Raw genomic sequence first — 13,373 nt, 5'->3', positions numbered from 1 at the left:
CCATGAGAGCTTGGTGAGGAAATCATGGCGACGCAACTTGCAGGCATGGGACACAATGCCGGAGGTCCAGTTGCTGAGTCACACACGGTATGACTGTCATCCAAGACGTTCTATTTGAAAGTCACGTCTTCTCACACTTTCTTAGCTGGTCAGTCAACTCTATCACCCGGGCAATCAACGCGATCCGGCCCGGATCAATGAGATTCAAGCACGGTTGCAGCAACTCCAGAAAGGCGAAAATGCCTGGGAAATCGCGGATTCCCTGTTACGGGAGCCATCAGCCCATCATCGGTTCATGGGAGCACTTACATTCACAGTTAAAGTTAATGTCTCAAGGTCGGTAGTATAATTTGTTTGTCCCTGAAACAAATGTCAACTATTGGAAGTTCGTTGCTGATAAATTGTTTTCAGCGTTGATATTGAAGAGTCCATGACCGTGGAGATTTTGGCGCAGCTCGTTAACCATTTCGTCGCTATCGTTAACGAGGGCGAACAGGCGATGGTAATCAGGAAACTTGCATCCAGCCTGACGACTATCTTCAGGCACCCAAAATCACCATGGAAACGAGCTATCTGGCAGCTGGCTGCCAGCCTTGCTCATGGTGGATATGTCTCTGAACAGGAATCCCAGACTGTGGATTTCCTGAATGGGGTACTGCCTGCACTAAGCACACAACAAGCATTGGCGTTGTCATTTTTCTCAGTGGCGCTGGCTGAAGACGGTTTGCGGCTAGAGGTTGAGCCCCAAGATGCCAAGCCGATTCTGGAAAGGTGCCAAGCGAACACCGAGGATGGTTTTCTGTTGGTGCGATACATCATGCAGCAGATTTCAATTTCCGAGGCTGCACTCAGGGAAGAGTCAACAGAAGTCACATTAGGGAATGAGGCTATGAGTTCGTGGAAGGTGAGTTTGCCAAGTCTCCAATTTAACTACATCCCGTGGATTGCTGACGTGCTTTTCGTCTGAAAGGCCTGGCTAGGTGTTTACGCAAGCCGTTATACATCGAGTGGCGAAAGTCTTCAGGGTATCGCTGTTCAATGTGGTCAGGATATTATCAAAATGCTTCGATTTACTACCCTTAGCGAAAGCGCCGCAACAGTATTGACACAGGCCTTTGACAATCGCCGCTGGGCCTTCGATGAAAATTCCATATGGGCTTTGTCGGAAATCCTATCCGACTCTATTGTGACGATGCATATCGTTGCTATTACCAAGGGCGACGAGGGTAATGAGAGCATGGCATACGTCGACCTCTTGGTGGCATATCTCTCGTACCTTCATTTGGATTTGTTCACCGATCCGATGAAACCCCAGAACGTCGGAATTTTGACCATTGTCCATGGCATTTTCAAAACTCCGGGATACGCCTCTATCGATGACCCGGCAACACCCCGTGTCCTGGAATACTGGAGTGAAATTGCCGAATGTGTTACCGATGAGCTAAATTCTGATGATCCCCGGTATCAGTTAGTCAAAGGCCAACTAGCCGAGGTGGTCCTAGGATTGTTCAACAAACTTCTTTACCCAACAACCGAGGACCTCGAAGATTGGGGCGATGATGAAAGGGGAGAATTCAACGCTTTCCGCTATGAAGCCTGCGATTATCTTCTATCAGCCTACCCGATCTTGGGGGTAGAGTTGGTGAGCGTATTCCAAAAGAGCGCAACAACTCATCTCGAGAATCATGATTGGCGAGGGTTCGAGGCCGCTATGTTTTGCATTGCACAACTCTCTGAAGCAGTCGATGAAAATGGCCATGCAGATCAGTGTCTGGATGCGATTTTCGGTAGCAAGGCCTTTTCTCAACTTTGCACAGGCAGCGAGGCGCAGATTCCTCTCAAAGCGCGCCAGACTCTGGTGGACACATTTGGAAAGTACGAATCTTATTTCGAGCGTCACAACTCTCTCCTTGCGGGTGTTTTGAACATTTTATTCGAGTCACTCAGCTTCGAGCCCTGCGCACAGGCGGCTTCACGATCCATCTTGACCCTCTCGAAGTCCTGTGCTCGTGTCTTGACTTCAGAGCTCCCTATTTTCCTAGATCAGTTTGACCAGTTCCGCACCAAGCCAACGGCAACCGTATCAACCATGCCAAAGGTCTTGGAGGGTATTGCGACGATCATTCAAAAGCTATCTACCGACCAGGAGAAGGTTGAAACGCTTGAGAGAATTCTTGATTTTTTCGTCCAGGAGGCGAAGAAGGCGCGAGAAGAAGCCAGCACGTCATATGATGTGGCTCGATCTCATGGTCACCTTGTGTTGGGCTGTATCGCCAGCATCGGAAGGGGGCTTCGGGCTGATTCGGATGAAGTTATCAATCTTGATGAAGCAGAAGAACAAAACCCATATCCACCATCTTTCTGGAATGCCGGCCCAGGCTCTCGAGCTCAGCAACTGATCATGGAAGCGATGCGTATCCTCATTGTGGACTTCCCAGTGGACAGCGGTATCATAGATTCTGCGTGCGACATTCTCAAGGCTGGATATACAGAGTCATCCGGTCTTTTTGTCTTCCCTCCGTCACTAACAGTTGACTTCATCAAGAGCTTCCCACTGGGTATATCCGGAACAGATGTCATCATGGCCACCGCCTCTTCCTTCCTTGCCTCCCACGCCTCCCATGCAGCTCATATTCGCAATGAAGCAGTGGCCTTGATAATCCATGTGACTGAACTATTCTCGTCGATGCTCCAAACTCCCGATATCTACGACCCGGAAACTGCCAATGCTGGCATAGACTTCCTCGCACGCCTACTACCGAAATACTACCACATACTATTCTCACTCACCGAACCGCTTCCGTCTTCAACGGGAAATGCTTCATTACAGCATCCGCCTGTGTTCGCAGTCCTCCTCAACTTTACACTCCATGCACTGAGCAGACCTGAGCCATTAACAATTCGCTCAGGCTCTAGTTTCTGGGTCACGATGATAGAGCTACGTGGCGGGAATGCGGAAGAAACCGCAGCACTCGACCAGGTCTTGGATCAATTCATCCCACCATTGTGCCAAACTCTGGTCAAACAATTCGCTGGCCGTTGCTCAAGGTCAGATCTTCCATCCCTCAGCGACGCGCTTCGACGAACCATCTTCAACAAAATGAGACAAGCACGCCCAAGCCTTGCAACTGCACTGGAAACACTCGATGCCCAGATGGCAGATGCAAACGGGAACCAAGTGCCAGTCTTCTCTCCACAAGACAAATCTCGGTTCCTGGAAACTCTCATGATTGCTCGGGGCGCAAGGTCACAGACTCTGGAGCTTGTCAGGAATTTCTGGCTCAAGTGCCGCAACATGAGCTTTGATTATACACAATAGATGCTTGAATTATCTATCGATATGCGACGATGATGACGATGATGGGGAGTTTTGGGTGATTGGATATTTACTTAGATATCCATTCGCGGGAGCAGAGACTGGCACTCCGACCAAGACCGAGTTTTAGTAGGCCATAGTAACTCTACCGCTATCTATAAATGGCAACATTGAAAGATCTATTAAAATGTAAAATAATTTGTGAAACGCTATATTTGGCTGGATTTATTTATTGGCGAGGGCTCTAATATGCGAGTTATCCACGGCTGTCAACAGAGGAATCGCAATTAGGATCAGATTAGCCTGTTTTGGCTGCCTTCTTCCTTCCATGAGTTAGCACCAGTGTGCTCATAGCCTCCAGGCTACTACCCGGGAACACCCTTTTGACAGGAGCACCTGCCTTTGCTGGCTGCCCTCTTTCTTCAAGTTCCATCAAGATGAGGTCCCACTGGGCACCTTCCCTGTTGATTGTTTACCCATCACGAGTGCCCACCACTATTTACCACCATCTATGATTCACCTCTCTCCCCATTTCCGAGTCCTATACGAGATTCGCCCAACTTGTTGGAAACCGAAGACTTTATATATCATTTTATATCATTTGGGTTTCGAAACAGTCGAAGCTCCGCGAAACGATGCACCGCTTGATCCCTTCCATTGTATACATCTTGTAGCCTGGACAATATCAGCTGCCATATCAAGGGGATTTCTATGATTCCATAGTCATAGGCAGGATACTACTAGTACTATCAGCCGATACGGCCCAGGCTTGTCCCAAAGATCTGTAATGGGATTCAGTGTCCACACGAGCTTGACTGTTACGCGATAATCAGCTCGATGTCAAGTTAATGATGAAAATTCGGTTGCAAAGCATCGCCTTCGGCGTGGTGACAGCACTTAGACGCAGGTTTGGCATTGCAGATAAATTAGCAAAAAGAAATAGCAAAAACAAATGCTCACGTCCAGATTTGAACTGAAGACCTCGGCATTACTAGTGCCGCGCTCTACCAACTGAGCTACGCGAGCTTGTTGATGATGCCGTTTGAAACTAAAGATTCATATCCCAAAACATAGATGACGAAATCAAAACGTAACCACTTTATCAGAAAAGGAGCTCTATAACAGGAATTCAGTTCAAGGGATGGCACCATCAGTCAGTACCATGTTGCGGCCTGTATTTTTCCTTAGCTTATTATTACCATACCCCCCCCTTTCGACTCCTTGCTTTGTACAACCTTCGTTGTGATTGATATCCTGGCTGTCAACCCCATCGCCCGTGAACTTCAAGTTCTCACATTATTTTCTTCGCCACAGCAAATCTCGCAACTAAAGATAACAACCTCATCTTGAATCCCGAATAGTTCAACTTTCAAATATTTGCTGACTAATATTTATATTGACGTCATCGTCCTATATTTCTGAGATTGGTTTTGCCGATCCTACCCCTCAGCCAACAATATCGCTTCTAGGCACCCTGTATAGTGCTAATCAATTGATTCGCAATGGAAGATACCATGAAGGCATGGCAGCAAAATGCCCCCGGTCCCGTTGAGAAGAATCTCAAGCTCGTCGACAACGTTCCGAGTCCCAATACAGCTCTCAAAAAGGGCGAGATCCTCGTCCGCGTCGTCAGTGCTTGTCTCAACCCAGCAGACTATAAAGTCATGGAAATGGGATTTCTCGCTCGTGCCACCGTCAAATTCCCCAAAGTCATGGGTATGGATCTCAGTGGTACTGTCACGGCGGTGGCCGAGGGTTCGACGGATGTCAAAGTCGGCGACAACATCCTTGGCCGCGTCGATCCAATGAAGTCCCACGGCTCTCTATCCCAATACCTAGTCTTGTCACGAGAGGAATACGCTGTGATCCCCAAAGAAGTGGATCTTGATCATGCTGCTGGTGTCCCCACCGCTGGTATGACAGCTTACCAAAGCATAAAGCCCTACGTCAAAGCAGGCGATCGTATCTTCATCAACGGCGGCTCCGGGGAACGGGATCTTTCGGTATCCAAATTGGCAAGGCCCTCGGGTGCCACGTCACGACATCCTGCTCAACAGCCAAAGTCGATCTAGTGAAGAAGCTAGGCGCCGATGCAGTCATCGACTACCGCGTCGAGAATATTGTTACTGAACTGAAAGCCGAAGGCCAAGTCTACGATCTGGTGGTGGACAACGTTGGTAACTCGCCAAAGGACTTTTTCACCACGACGCCTGGATTTTTGAGGTCAGAGGGCCACTATATTGCTGTCGGTGGCTCCCCGTCACTCCAGACGGTTCAGAATATGACCAAAGGTCTGCTGTGGCCAAGCTTCCTGGGTGGCACGCCACGCAAATTCGTGCCGTACTTCACCAAGAATGTACGCGAGGATTATGAGCAGCTAGCGAATTGGCTCGCTGATGGGACCATCACAACGACCATCGATTCAACCTTCGAATTTGAGCAGGTCATTGGGGCCTTGGAACATCTCAAGAAAGGCTCTAGCACGGGAAAGGTCATTGTGCACGTCTCCCCCAAGGAATGAGAGTGTTGCCCGCCGTCAAAATGTTGAATGAGAAGTATAACGTATCTTGATTTGATTGGTTCTCAATTGACAGCAATGGGTTACTATGTACTTCTTGATGTTCTGATGTTCAACCTCAGCATTTCTGGCTTTTGATTGAAGGCACCTGGCACATATATCTCTGCGATTTCAAGATTCGGCTATTCTGCAGGTTCTCAATATTTCGGCTGAACTACCTAGCAAATGATATCTTGCAGTATGTGGCGGTGGATGAATGGACACCGCAAGACAGTCGCTGACACGCTCTTTCTCACGACGCGAACCCCAAAAGCGGGAACCCCATAGCAAAAGACATCACCGACTAGTCTCGATGTGTCGGAAATATACTACCGGGAGGCGGCCAAATTATTTTTCGGTCGGCAGTGCTATTCTGGGAATTGGATTCTTATCGGTAGTACGATTTGATAGGAAACATATCAAAAATATCCAGTGCCCAGGCTACTAGAAGTAGCAGAAAGAACTTGCGCAGGTTTTATAATATATCTCTAACCATAAGCCGTACCATGCTATTTCGAAGGCCCACTTTAGTTTCAAATGTCTGTCCCCGTTCACGAACAATTAGTTTCCTTCCTGAAAAGTCAAGTCATTCAAGTTTCACTATAGAGGACACGATAATCCGTGGACCTATAGTGTCACGGTTCTATATATAATAGGATTGTGTGACCACTGCCCAGGTGTAGGACTTGTGCTATGCATAGCTGAGCCACGATGTGGCGGAGTGCACGGGTAGCGCTAGACCCAAAAGAGGCAAACACTAACCATAATAGGTCCACCGTTTACAAAAATAAAAAATGCTTCAACATCCCTTCGCGCCCGACGTGGTCAAGTGGAGTCTTAGCCTGGCCCTGGCAGACATGCCAGTGCCGTGCCAGGGCCAGGGCGGTCTCGCCGCATTGCAGGTGGGCAACAGCCCTGCAGGCGCCTAGTATTTAGCCTAACTTCTCGATTCTTCAAACAAAGACCCGTCTTTTCGACGCCATACCCATTCTCTATTTTTCTAGCCTCATCTGGGCATGCCTCACATATCCAATACCCCAGAATCTTTGCTACCACGCTCGGATTCCCGGAATCCCGCCAACACATGTAGAGGCATCACAACTCAAGGCCGCTCCTGTCGGCGCGGCGTAACACCGTCCCCAAATCCGTCTCCGGTATCGACTCCTCGAAAGAAGGACCCTCGACATGCACCGATAGATGTGGATTCTTTGTATTGCTGGCAACACAAAGACCAGGCTTTTTCTTCGACCCCGGTCACTCAACCCACAACCCATGAAGACTCTTTGAAGCCAAGGTCTAGCATTGATACCCTTATGGACCGACTTGGCGTCCTTGACATCAACGATGGAACACAAAAGCCTCCAAAAAGGCGGTATACGAACCAAGCCAACCTCGGCGAAAAACCTCGACCTCGGCCCAAGAAGAAGAAAAGCTCCTTCTGCTGCTTCGAGATTGTGGACGAAGAAAGCGACCAGGATTCCAAACCATCCATTCCAGTCAAGAAACCCACGCCATCTCGTCCATCACATTATTCTAACCAAGGGCGCCCCCAAAATGGCCGCATCCCATCGTCTGGTCAGCAAAAACCATCTCGGCCTTCTGCACCAACCCCCAGAAAGTCTTCGCAGACCGGATCTCTTTTATCATGGATTCCTTCCACTTTGGAACCTCAAACGACATCGATTCTTCTGACGGAACTAGCCAAACCTATTTCCGATGCTGACGAGGAAGGCTACATCTACATGTTTTGGGTTACACCTCCAAAAAGTACCCCACGAGGAAGTGGACCAAGTGGACCGGCTCAACCCCCCATCCCAAGGGATATCGCATCCTCTCTGCTGCCCCAATCCCCCTATAAGGACAACACCCTCCGACCACCAGCACAACCACGCAGTGTCAGTGATGCAATTCGCGCAGCACAAGGTCTCAATGCATTAACCACAAACCCGACATCTACCTCACCCGGCACACTCAGACTGAAAATAGGCAGGACGAGTAATGTCCACAGAAGACTGGTGGAATGGACACGCCAATGCTCTCACGATTTGACACTCATACGCTACTACCCTTATACCCCTTCGTCTACAAACTCTTCCCCAGCTAGAGTGCCACCATCTCGGACCCCGGCGGCCTCTTCAGTATCCGGAAGTAAGGTCCCACATGTCCATCGTGTGGAAAGACTTATTCATCTGGAATTGGCAAATCTTCGAATTCGTGATCTTGGCCAGTGCACAGAGTGTGGCAAGGAGCATCGCGAGTGGTTTGAGGTTGAAGCGCAGAAGGACGCATTGCGAAAGGTAGATGAATGTATTCGGCGGTGGATTGCATGGGGAGAATCGATGAAATAAATTCAATTAGCGACCCGCATACTGAGCCATTCTATTTGAGAAATTTCTTGATCTGGTCTTATTGTAGACGTACTAGGCGTAGTGGCTTTTCTGGCGAATTGCGGGTGGCCTCTCTCCCCTCAGGCACCCATCCTTTTCATTCACTGTACCAACTCCGCGTCAACTACTCACCCTTTCTCTCCCGTCCTTCTCTCTCGTCAATAAGACTTCTTATTGAATACCCTAGGTGTCCATTACTGTGTAAAGAAGCCTTCCGGTTACACTCTATCTCAGTTACCGCTGATACAATCTACTCGCATCCCAACAACGAAGAAGCGTCACTACAAACCACAACACAGCAACACAGGAACACCATCAAGATGTCAGACGAGGACCCCAGTGAATCCAATGGCGTCAACCCATGGCCCATTTCGCCAGACTTTTGCCCATACAAACCATTCCCATCACTCTCCGATCTCGTTCGTCTCGATCAAATCACTCGATTCCCACAGCTCAACCCTCAGGAGATGAAAATGTACCAGGATCGGGCAACCGTGCTCTGGAACTTGATCAACAACAGCAAAGAGGGCACCGAACCCTACATTTATGCCTTTACAGAGCTTCTGGGACTATCGCTTCTTCTCTGGGAGGGGATTAAGAAGTTTCAGAAATACGAGTACGGAGTTTGGGTGCGGGCCAGAAAGCACGAAGCGGAGGAAAAAAGGCTGCACGAGCTGGGCATTCAGAGGGGAAACGACTATGGCAATTCTATGCGCAAGCTCGAATATGAACTCCTCGACTTCTCAAAGGAGTTGAGACTACAGGTAGACGCTTTCCAGCTCTATCTCCCCGTTGGCATGAATGAAAATGAGGCCGACCGCTGGATCATGGAGACACGACTGAAGTATGGAAATGCTATCAGGGAGAAGAAGGCTAGCCAACAGTTGCTAGACAGGTTGGCTATGGCAAGGGTCAATCGTCAGAAAGCGGGAAGCGTTTTGAAACCGAATGAGTTGAAGGATTACGAGTCGAAGATGAAAAAGGGGAATGATGGGTACAGCCATGCGGTCATGACCCTTTTCAACTTGAGGATGCAGAGTGAGGAGGATAATATGAAAAGAGGAACTCTTTGCAGTGGGCAGGTCTGGTTCGGCTAGGAAGGCCCGTTTGAAAGCTGTTTAAGGTCCCTCCTTCAAGGCTTCAATGACCTCGGCCTCTATTTAATGTGAAGGAATATCTCGAAAATACTACCTGAGTGTTTATTCTTATCAAATCTAACAAGGTTATTGAGCAAGATTCTCAAGTAAACACTGAAGTACCAAGCTTTACAGTATCGAGATGCCGGGGCGTAGCGACTCCCATAGAACTTAAATTCATGTACACTCTGCTTCACGCAGCAACCCAACCCTCCTAAACGACATAGTATCTAAAGCTTGTTCGATCGTCTCACTGAGCCCCCAATAGTACTATCATGATTCGGAGGCAATAGATGATCTAAGCCAGCCGTATTGATGTAAGATGGGCTCGCATCGCGGAACAACTCTGTCATACCCACCAGCTGGGTAGCCGTCTCGATTTCCTCTTTGATCACTACATCGGTTAGCATCCAGCCAAATTTCCACAGTCATGTCATACTCACAGCTCACAGCATGCTCAACACCATCCTGCCCATAGTTGAGAGCAAATGCAAACGATCTACCCAAACCCACGGCAGATGCACCAAGGCAAATTGCCTTGACGATATCCGAGCCGCGACGGAACCCTCCATCCACAAGGACCTTCATTTTGCCGAATACTTCAGGGCAGTATCGGTGAATTTCTAGAAGAACTAGGATTGTCGGGGGTGTGGTGTCTGCAGCCCGTCCTCCATGGTTGCTGATGACAATGCCATCGAACCCAGCTCTCATTGCTAGGATAGCATCTTCAGCCCGCTGAACGCCCTTGAGTACTATAGGAAGATTCGAAATACTCCTCAGCCAGCGCAGATCATCCCAATTCAGAGTCGAATCGATAAAGGAGCTGTTGGCTTTTGCCAGACCTGCACTCTTCTTCTTCCCTGTCGGGTTGTTGTTGTTATTGTTGTTGTCCTTGGCGACATTAATCCACTGGGTACCTTCATCAAGCTTAATTCGCTCATCTGCCTCGCGCTTTGACATAACTGGCAAATCAGCGGTTACAAAAAGAGCTTTCACTTTTCCGGATTTCTCGGCTAGGCGGACGAGAGCTTCTGTCTTGGATCGATCTGTATTGATATAGAGTTGGTAGAAAGCCTGGGAAGGGGTTTGGTCAAGAATCTCGGCAAGAGAATAGGAAGCCATTGTTGAAATGCAGTGAATGATTCCTGATGAGGCAGCTCCTCTCGCGAGAGGCAGTTCGCCTTCTTCGTGGCTCATCTTGGCTGCGCCAACAGGTGCGACAAAGACTGGGATGTCAAGATTGCATCCAAATAGAGTTGACTGGGTGTTTACCCTCGAAACATCTCGCATGATTGCCGGCCGTAGCCAAATACGCCGGAAGAAGTCGCGATTCTCGTCTCTCGTGAAGCAGTCATTGGCTGCGCCGCTATGATATGCCCATGATTTGGGACTGAAAGTATTCTTGGCCACGGCCTCGAAATCATCCAGATTTATGATGTCGTCGAGTGTCGGCTTCTGATAGAGCTGAGACTCAGAGGCTGTCGTTGTCGACGTGGGAGTTTCATTCTGTCCACGCCATTGTTCTGTGATGGTTGTCGTATCTAGGTCCCCAACGAGACTGTCGTTGATATCTTTGATCAACGAAGGAGAGTGCGTGCTATTGTATTTCTGAGATGCATCGCGACCAGCGAAGTGATAAATAACTTTGACGGTTAGTTAGCCGGGGGGTTTTCTGAACGCGGGGATCTGTAATATTCATAGTACTTTCGGCACCGCCAGGGTGATCCGGGGCAAATTCAGTCACGTCGTAAACTTTCCCATTCACCACGATCCAGATATCGTTCTCATGAGCATGCTTCGTAATTTCTTGTGTCGAGATTTGCTTGGCCATAATTACTGCGGTTGAAAAGGCCCGTCAAGAGTATGAGGAATACGTTGTTGCTGATTCGAGGACGGGGGGTGATTAGTGTTTAAGTATCCCTTGATTGGCTTGGGGGGAAGCGTGGTTAGAGTGGCCCGAGCGCACCTGGTGGAGTGTGAGCTACTCCAGACCTCGAAAGCATATACTATACTAGTATGTGAGCACTCAAGAGAGATTTGCTTGAAACTTACAATCAGTTTGATTGAAGTATTTGCCTCATCTGGGTAGTCCTTTTTAGAACTACCAACTACGAAAACTGATACCTGTCCGTAAGACAGATCGCAATTTCGAGCAGCAAGTAGCTATGCCACCTTACCCTCCACCAAATCGAATGCAAAATAGTATTGCTACTTAGATAGTTAATGGTGCGGACAGTACGAAAAGCCAGTGAACTGAGTAAATCAGAGACTGGAGCAGAACCCTCCCGGAAACTTAGGAATTTCCGAAAACGGATCCCGGAACCAATTCCGATAATAGGAATCTAATGCCTGAGAGGGCTGCCCGAATATCAGACAGAGTCTTAGAAAGTTCAGATATCCAATAGATATGAGGATTTTCATCCAATTAGTCCTCGGTGACTTCATCATCCTCATCCTCAAGTACCTCATCCTCGATTGAAACAAAACACCAACAGGAAGGACGGCGATACGTTCCATCTCTGTCTTCCTCCCCCCCGATTCATGTTATCATCCTCGGAGAGCGCAAAGAGAGTTGCACCACGAAGCCTTAACAATCTGGTATTATCTTCGTAGCCTTTCATTTCAGCCACATATAACCCCACATGTCCTTGCTCCGCAACGTTCAATCCCTCATCTATAAGAAACTCAATCAAACGACAATCATTCCGTAGAGCCACCAGTTTCAGTACGGATTTTTGAGACCGAACATCAAGATTTAATAACACAGATTGAATGATATCTCGACGATGATCCTCCACGGCACGATATAAATTCGACAGATCGTGTCGCTGCGGATCAGCCCCAGAATCGAGCAGTAATTTGACCAGATTTCCACCTCGTACCGCCATAAATAATGGGGGCAAACCCGGCCCCAGTCTCCGAGGTGGCCTTGATTCCCAGTCGATCTGTTTGGGCGGTGGATATACGCGGCCACGACCGCGATAGAAATTAGGCTCTGCGCCGAATTGCCGTAAAATGATAACGATATCGACCTGGGCCCGTTGAATAGCTAGCATTAAGGCGTGTTGGATATTCTCAAATGCCGAAATACGATATCCGCGCAAAGAGAGACGGTTGGCGTAGATATCTTCCCAGTAGGGATCTCTGCATTCTGAATGTTCATTCCGTCTTCTCTCTTTGAGGGTCTCGCATAATTTGTATGACGAGAAATATGAGTTGTCTTCTTCTTTTTCTTCACCTGCACTTCCACTCACATCTTCGGATTGGCGCTTCTCGGCCCGACTGAGGCGTTTCTCACGTATGATCTCTCGATAGAGGTCGTTCGGGAGGCAGTGAGGCCGAGTACGAGCAATTTCCAAGTCATCTAACAGATGTTGAACATTTTGAGGGAGATTATGCTCAACCGCAAATAATAATGCCAATGCATGGAGATATTGAGCATTGAAGAATGGTAGGACTTCATGAAGCTCTCGGTATACTCTCCTGCGAAGGACAACACGCAATCATTAACAGGATCTCAGTGGGTAATTCAGGAAGACCCATAGTCATTGGCGGTAACAGCCCTGGAGCGAGCCAGAATAGAAGCCTCTGTTCTACCATACTACCCCCACAGGCGTATGTGAGTCAACAACCTCACTCACCTACGCAGGTGCATTTGTGGCCCCATAAACATAAATTACCACAGCGGTCGTATCAGTATATACAATACACCTTCCTAACGCGGAAAAAGAGTGGCCTAGAGTAGAGGACCCCACTTACTAACGGGTAGACTCGGTACGGAGGTTAGTCAATCCCGATTGGACATTCTGGAAGAAGTGTGCGGAAGCGAAGATGGAGGCCCCGGTGATCAATCGATTACCACAATGAGCTTTGGGGGGGGAAAGGGAGGGGCCGGGGAGTATCTTGCTCTCTCCAGGGCGTTCAGTGATCGGTGGTTCGGAGCGGAGAGCCTATCAGATTTGGGATCTGTCGGATGG

General features: G+C 48.6%; 5 protein-coding genes across 5 annotated transcripts; 4 read left to right on the top strand and 1 right to left on the bottom strand.

The window, feature by feature from the left end:
• Nucleotides 1-24: 24 nt before the first annotated feature.
• N7481_005620 (putative importin 13) lies at nt 25-3,319 on the top strand (the record flags this gene model as incomplete). Its single annotated transcript, XM_057264839.1, has 4 exons — nt 25-87; nt 146-336; nt 412-904; nt 971-3,319. 4 exons carry the CDS (start codon nt 25-27, stop codon nt 3,317-3,319), a joined length of 3,096 nt encoding a protein of 1,031 aa, XP_057122559.1.
• A 1,499-nt stretch (nt 3,320-4,818) lies between these two features.
• On the top strand, nt 4,819-5,837 carry N7481_005619 (NAD(P)-dependent alcohol dehydrogenase; the record flags this gene model as incomplete). Its single annotated transcript, XM_057264838.1, is given in 2 exon segments — nt 4,819-5,319; nt 5,337-5,837. 2 exon segments carry the CDS (start codon nt 4,819-4,821, stop codon nt 5,835-5,837), a joined length of 1,002 nt encoding a protein of 333 aa, XP_057122558.1.
• Nucleotides 5,838-6,889: 1,052 nt separating this feature from the next.
• N7481_005618 (uncharacterized protein) lies at nt 6,890-8,221 on the top strand (the record flags this gene model as incomplete). Its single annotated transcript, XM_057264837.1, has 1 exon — nt 6,890-8,221. One exon carries the CDS (start codon nt 6,890-6,892, stop codon nt 8,219-8,221), a length of 1,332 nt encoding a protein of 443 aa, XP_057122557.1.
• Nucleotides 8,222-8,580: 359 nt separating this feature from the next.
• On the top strand, nt 8,581-9,357 carry N7481_005617 (uncharacterized protein; the record flags this gene model as incomplete). The annotated part of the gene is made up of 1 exon (XM_057264836.1): nt 8,581-9,357. One exon carries the CDS (start codon nt 8,581-8,583, stop codon nt 9,355-9,357), a length of 777 nt encoding a protein of 258 aa, XP_057122556.1.
• Nucleotides 9,358-9,626: 269 nt separating this feature from the next.
• Nucleotides 9,627-11,227, bottom strand: N7481_005616 (FMN-dependent alpha-hydroxy acid dehydrogenase; the record flags this gene model as incomplete). The annotated part of the gene is made up of 3 exons (XM_057264835.1): nt 9,627-9,790; nt 9,840-11,039; nt 11,101-11,227. 3 exons carry the CDS (start codon nt 11,225-11,227, stop codon nt 9,627-9,629), a joined length of 1,491 nt encoding a protein of 496 aa, XP_057122555.1.
• Nucleotides 11,228-13,373: the final 2,146 nt, after the last annotated feature.

The sequence above is a fragment of the Penicillium waksmanii genome (genome assembly GCF_028829765.1).
Source record: "Penicillium waksmanii strain IBT 27052 chromosome Unknown utg000005l:1.0-5232799.0:1.0-5237142.0, whole genome shotgun sequence".
Lineage (NCBI taxonomy): Eukaryota > Fungi > Ascomycota > Eurotiomycetes > Eurotiales > Aspergillaceae > Penicillium > Penicillium waksmanii.
Note: the sequence above shows the minus strand (reverse complement) of the source record. Positions and strands in the feature narration are given on the sequence as shown.